The 6,020-nt window shown below is 57.3% G+C and overlaps 1 protein-coding gene across 1 annotated transcript; it reads right to left on the bottom strand.

The window, feature by feature from the left end:
• Window positions 1–2,905: 2,905 nt before the first annotated feature.
• Window positions 2,906–5,993, bottom strand: THAP11 (THAP domain containing 11). The gene has a single exon (XM_068166557.1). The coding sequence runs from the start codon at window positions 5,762–5,764 to the stop codon at window positions 5,030–5,032; it is 735 nt and encodes a 244-aa protein (XP_068022658.1). The 5' UTR covers window positions 5,765–5,993; the 3' UTR covers window positions 2,906–5,029.
• Window positions 5,994–6,020: the final 27 nt, after the last annotated feature.

Here is a 6,020-nt window from a genome sequence, read left to right as displayed (position 1 = left end):
GTCCTGCCGGCGGTGGGAGCGCGCGCTGCGAGTGGATACGAACTACAACTCCCAGCGTGCACCGCGCCACCGCCCGCCGGGGTTCATTTGAATGAAGGCAGGGCCCCCACGCGCTGCTGGCCCCGCGGGCCGCACCCCAGAGCACTGTGGGATAGTGGCGGAGAGGGATGGGGTGGGGAGGGGCGTACCGAATACCGGGCCTGTGGCAGCCGGGGCAAGCCGCCCCCGTGTGTGCCCCGGCAGACACCCCCGCCCCCCCTTAGTTCTTCCCGAGTCGTCACCAGACGGGAGGCCGCGTCTCGATGCGGGAGGCCCAGATGGGCTCCTTCTAGTGGGGCAGGAGGGCGGTGGCGGCCCTGTTGATTTGGCCTGGTGGCTGAGGGGATCCTTAGCCCACCCTATGCCTGGGCCGTGCCGTGGCTGACCCCGCGCTGTACCTGTCCGCGCGCGGTGGCGCTGACAGGGCTCCGGCGAGCATCCACCCTCGGGGCTGTCACTCTTGGGCGGGGAGGGAAGCAAAGAGCCACAGAGCTGCAGACCCTCGGTGATCTTAAAGGTCTTTTCCAACCTAAACGAGTCTGTGATCCTAAGATTAATTTTGAACTCCCCTAGCAAGGAGCGACTCGCCGAAAAAAAACGCTTTAAAAAGATTGTTCAGCTTACTTGCAGTGAAATAAAGCTGGTACTGAAGGGACAGGGTGGGGTGGTAGAAACTTGCACATAAGTGATCTAAAAAGCATGGTTCTGTTGGAGGCCTACACCACATTGACTCAAGCAGCTGCAGAGAGGTCTGCAGAAGGCTGTTATTGGGTAGTTTAGATTGCAGGGCTGGGCCTGGAAGACACAGAATCACAGAATGGTAGGAGTCGGCAGGGACCTTCAGAGATCATCCAGAGCAGGATCTCCTAGGGTAGGTCACACAGGAATGTATCCAGGCTGGTCTCGAAAGTCTCCAGAGAAGGAGACTCAACAACCTCTCTGGGCAGTCCGCTTCATGGTTCAGCACCCTCCCTCCAAACAAGTTTCCCCTGCAGTTGGGCTGGAACTTCCTGGATTGCAGTTTGTGTCCCTTGCCCCTTGTCATGTCACAGGGCACTATGGAAAAGAGCCTGGTACCTCCCTGGTGCAGGCAGGCTGTGCTGTCCTTACCCATGCTGCCAGGAGATTGGGATGGCACCTCAAAACATGCTGTAGATGCAGTTTGATTTCCAGGTTGCTTCTGTAACTGGAAAGCTGAGCTGGAAGAGGTAACCTTGGGCCACAACACTGGATATAGGCTCCTGAGGAAATAAAGTGCTTGTGTAGCTGAAGCTCTGCAGCTTGAGGATGCTGAGCTACAATGCATCATCTTAAAGAACGAGAAATGATCAACCTCCGGGGTCAAAGACTACAGAAACACTTCACACTGTGTCCAGAACCCAGAACAGGAGTTATGGATAATCTCTAGAGGGGGTTGTCATCAAGATGAAATTAAGACTTTCCCTTAGAACCATAAAAGCTATTTTAGATACACTTCTTCAGTTCTTTGTTTCCTCACACAGGAATGTGGCAACCACAGATGGAGGTTGGAGAAAAACACCACGAAGGGCTAGCTTAGACTGGAATATGGAATTCAGAAGGGTGAGGGGCTGGACAAAACCCATTTGTGTTGGGCAAGAACAAAAACTGCTAATGTATAAAGGTGCCTCCTCACAGAATTAGTCTCTTAATTCACTGCTGCCACCATTGTTCACTTAATTTAGCAGCAAACAGGGACATTGTGCCTGAGTACAGGGTTTGCTTTTGTCAAGAGGCTTCACTTAATGTTCCAAGTCCAAGTCAAAACTGGGACATTGGAGGCACAGCTGAAATTTTGTGCTACTTACCATTATTCTGCAGAAGAAGAGGCTGAGGAGAGACCTCATTGCTCTCTACAGCTCCCTGAAAAGAGGGTGTGGTGAGGTGGGATTGCTTTTTTCTCCCTAGTCTCAGGTGATAGGAGAGGAAATGACCTGAAATTGTGCCAGGGGCATCTTAGGTTGGAGATGAGGAAAGAGTTCTTTTCTGCCAGAGTGGTCAGGGACTGGCACAGGCTGCCCAGGGAGGTGGTGGAGTCCCCATCCCTGGAGGTCTTCCAGAACCCTGTGGCCACAGCACCTGGGGACATGGTTTGGTGGCCATGGTAGGTTTGGGTTGCTGGTTGGAGCCAATGATCTTAGAGGGCTTCCCCAACCCAAACAATTCTGTGGTTCTGTTCTATGATCCTATTCAAGAGCAGCTGCTCTCAAGCAGTCTGTAACAAGGAACTTAGAGAAGTGGAATTAGAGATCTAAAATACTACACACAAGCTCTTCCCTGCACTAGGCTGGGTCACAGCAAGCTGTGCCTTCTTCTTCTTCCATCATGTGTAACTGGGAAATGTGCTGTCTCCCCAGCAGAAGTTATCTGTTCTGGCTATTCAAATCCCTCCAGGCTACTTAGAGAGCACTCCTGCCCCAACAGCTCATCACAAGGGCTCTAACTCCTGTGTAGCAGGCAGGGAACACAATGAGCTCCTCTTTATAGAATTGTTTCACCTGGAAAAGCCCTTCAAGATCATGGGCTCCCACCATTCTCTAGCTCTCCCAGGGCTGATGCTAACCTATGTCCGTCAGCACGATATCTCTGTGGCTTTGAAACGTCTCCAGGAATGGGGATTCAGCCACCTCCCTGGGCAGCCTGTGCCAGGGTTTAAGAACCCTTTCAGTGAAGAAGTTTCTTCTCATCTTCAACCTAAACCTGTCCTGGGGCAACCTGAGGCCATCATGCAGGACCTGCCCTTCCTGAAGCCATGCTGTCTGGGCCTGATCACCTGGTTGTCCTGCACATGCTGTGTGATGGCACCCAAAGCACAGATCTCCAGTTGATACGCACACAGCAACAGAAATGTAACAAAACAAAATAGACTTTATTAAAATTAAGCATGTTAGCACCTCAGTGTAACCTGGAGAAGCTGACAAGTCCAGCAGGTAACCAGTCCAGCAGGCTGAGTGGCTGAACGTCCTGAGGTGCGTTTCAATGGTAGAAAAAGTACCACAAGTGTCACCACAGGCACTTGCTCCAGGAGCCAGGACGGACAACCAGCCTCCATCAGCAGAGACCTTGTGCTGCCTCTTGCCTCGATGGGACCCTGTGGATCTGCTAGACCAGTTATGTGTGTCAAACTGGGCAGTGGAGCAGGTATCTGCTTTCCTGTCGAACAAAGACCAACCCAAAAGCCCAACCCAACAACAGAAATGAAATGGCTGCTGACTTGACTCACAGGAAGATCAGGGATACCACGGAGAGGGAGGGAAGAGATACACATCAGAGTGGAGAAAATAAATTAAAATGAAAATTGTGGCAAATACTTAGCAGGTGAGTGGGCTTGCAGAGTCCTCTCAGGCAGCCATCCAAGTTGGAGCACACACCAAGGGAACACTGGCACACCGGTGCCACCAGCGCAGGGGCTGCGTGATGGCAGGAGGAACCTCTGCTGCCAAACCCCAGCCCATGCTGTCCATGCAGCCCATCCAATGCCACGAGCTGCAGAACTCCACCAGCCAGTGTTACAGAGAGTACAATCTTTCAAACTAAAGACACTTCCATACACTTAGAAAATACTCCTAGAAGACATAAGCAGAATGGACGTTCTGAGCCCCACATGCACCACGCCGGTGGGGAGACAACCCCACGGGCCCAGGGGAGCCTGGGCACCGCTCCCTCACATCTGATGTGGGTACACTGTGGTGAACTGCCTTGTTTCTGACCTCAATCGCTACTGTGGCCGTACCCCAAGCACTAGGTGCACCAGATACACTTCTCTTCCTCTTCCTCTTCCTCTTCCTCCTCCTCCTCCTCCTCCTCCAAAGTGCTGAGGTATCTGCTCTACCCATGACCCTGGGGAGTACACATTCAAGCCTTGCCACCCTCACTCCACCCACCCCAGCCAACCTTAGTTTGGTTTCCTGTTGCTGGGGGCAAGGGGACAAAAGCTGGCTAGAAACAGAAAGTACACAACCATTCCACAGAGCTTTGTTACGATACTCTTACATTGGGGGGTCAAACACGCGAGCAGGTTTCGGTGAAGGCTTGCCTAATGCATCGATGGTTAGTCATGCCAACTAGTTCGGGGTTAGACAGCAAGGGTTTGCAGCTGCTGCAGGGAGACTCGCTGTGCTTCCCTCTCAATCCTGCTTCTTGGAAAGAAGGCCAAGGATTTACATTCCAACATGTTTCCGAGCCCCCATTTCAGGAGAGGGAGTTCTTAAGCCAATGAGAGAAACCGCAGCCATCAGATGCCACCAGGTGCTTTGGCCCAGCCTGTCAATCCTCACTAGTGCTGAGAGCATCAAGACATCCATAAGGGGCACGCAGGAACTGCGGGGAAGCAGAAACTACATCGCATGAGAGCGGTCTGTAATCGGGGGGCTCCTTCCCACTACATGCCTCAGTCTGATAGGGCATCATCAGCTCACTGAACAAACACAGCACCCTGGGAGGCTCCCTCAAGCTGTCCTCGGGCCTCTGCCAGGCAAGGCCAGCCGCCACCATCGCCGCTCCTTCTCCCGAGGGGTACGCTGCCAACTGTGCTTCCAGACATGCCTTCTCCAGGGGTAGTGTTGCTGCTAGCACACTTGATACAGAGCGACTTTCTTTGCTGAAAATGGATCCCCCCACATCCGCTTCGTGGTGCCTTGGATTCCATCGACATCCACAGAAGTGCTTTCTGCTGCTGCTGGTACAGGGAGGGTGAGGATGGGCCCGGTGGGGACGCTGGACGGCGCCCGCAGTGCCAGCTCTGGGGTGAGGATGGATCGACAACGGGGCTCGGCAGTGAGCTGGCGGCGGCCGGGCGGGGGAATCCGGTGGCGGAGGTTTGCTCGGCAGGGGGCTGCTTCGGCAGGACAGAAGGACCGGGCAGCGAGAGCCGGGGTGGGCGGTAGGGCTGCAGCCCAGCCCCGTCTCTGCTCTGTCTGGACACCTCACCGAGGGCGGTGGAGCCCCGGGCCGAGTCGGGCCCCGGCAGCCCTCAGAGACCGTGGCGTTTGCGGTTACCGGCGCCGGCAGCGTGGAGCAGCCGGTCCTTCACTCGTATCTCCTCCCGGAGCTGGGCCTCGGACAGGCGCAGGCGGCGGATGCTGCCTTTCATCTCCTTCATCTTCACCTCCAGCAGGGCGATGATGTCGCGCTGCTCGTTCAGCTTCCGCAGCAGCTCCTCCGACGTGGTGCCCGACGACAGCGAGTACGAGTGGTCCGGGGGGCCGCCCTCCAAGGGGCCATCCTCCCGTGCCGCTGCCGATAGCCTGCCGGGCCCAGGTCCAGCGGGAGCCCCGGCCCCGAGCTCCACCTGCACTGTCAGGTCGATCGGCTTCACATCCTCGGCCGCGCCCCCTGCCGGGGCCTCGCCGCTGCCGGCGGCACCGGGGCCCTGCGATGCCGCGGCGGCGGCGGCAGCGGCGGCGGCGGCCGGGCGGGGGCGGCGGGCGGCCCTCTGAGCCTTGCGTTCGTTAACGCCGCGGAGCGGGAAGATGGTGGGGACCCGCACCAGGTAGGACTTGCGGCCGCCCTGGAAGTGCTCGCTGCAGACGCGGTGTCCTGTGGTGGGCTGGAAGGTGCTGAAGCAGCCGCTGACGCCCGCCCGAGAGACGTTCTTCAGCCAGAGCCGCCGCAGCTCCTCATCCTTGGGGAAGGTGTAGAAATGCAGCGCCTTGTCGCGGTGCGAGTTGTTGTAGCAGCCCGGTACGCAGCAGGTGAAACCCGGCATGGCGGGGCCGGGCCCGGGGGCGGGAACGCACACCCTAGGGCTGCCCCGGCGGCGGGGAGAGCGAGCGCGGGGGACCCCCGCCGAACTACAGCTCCCACAAGGCCAACCGCGGCCTCTCGCCGCCGCCGCCCGTCGCCGCGGCCGCACCGGAACTACGCGGCCCACAATGCACCGCGTCGGCGGCGCCGCGCCGGAACTACCCGCCCCACACTGCGCCGCGCACCCACGCGGGGCCCGCCGTCTCCTGCTCCCGCCG

Source organism: Melanerpes formicivorus, unplaced genomic scaffold, assembly GCF_026170545.1.
Source record: "Melanerpes formicivorus ecotype bairdi unplaced genomic scaffold, bMelFor1.0.p_v2 SCAF_102, whole genome shotgun sequence".
In the NCBI taxonomy this organism is placed as follows: domain Eukaryota; kingdom Metazoa; phylum Chordata; class Aves; order Piciformes; family Picidae; genus Melanerpes; species Melanerpes formicivorus.
Note: the sequence above shows the minus strand (reverse complement) of the source record. Positions and strands in the feature narration are given on the sequence as shown.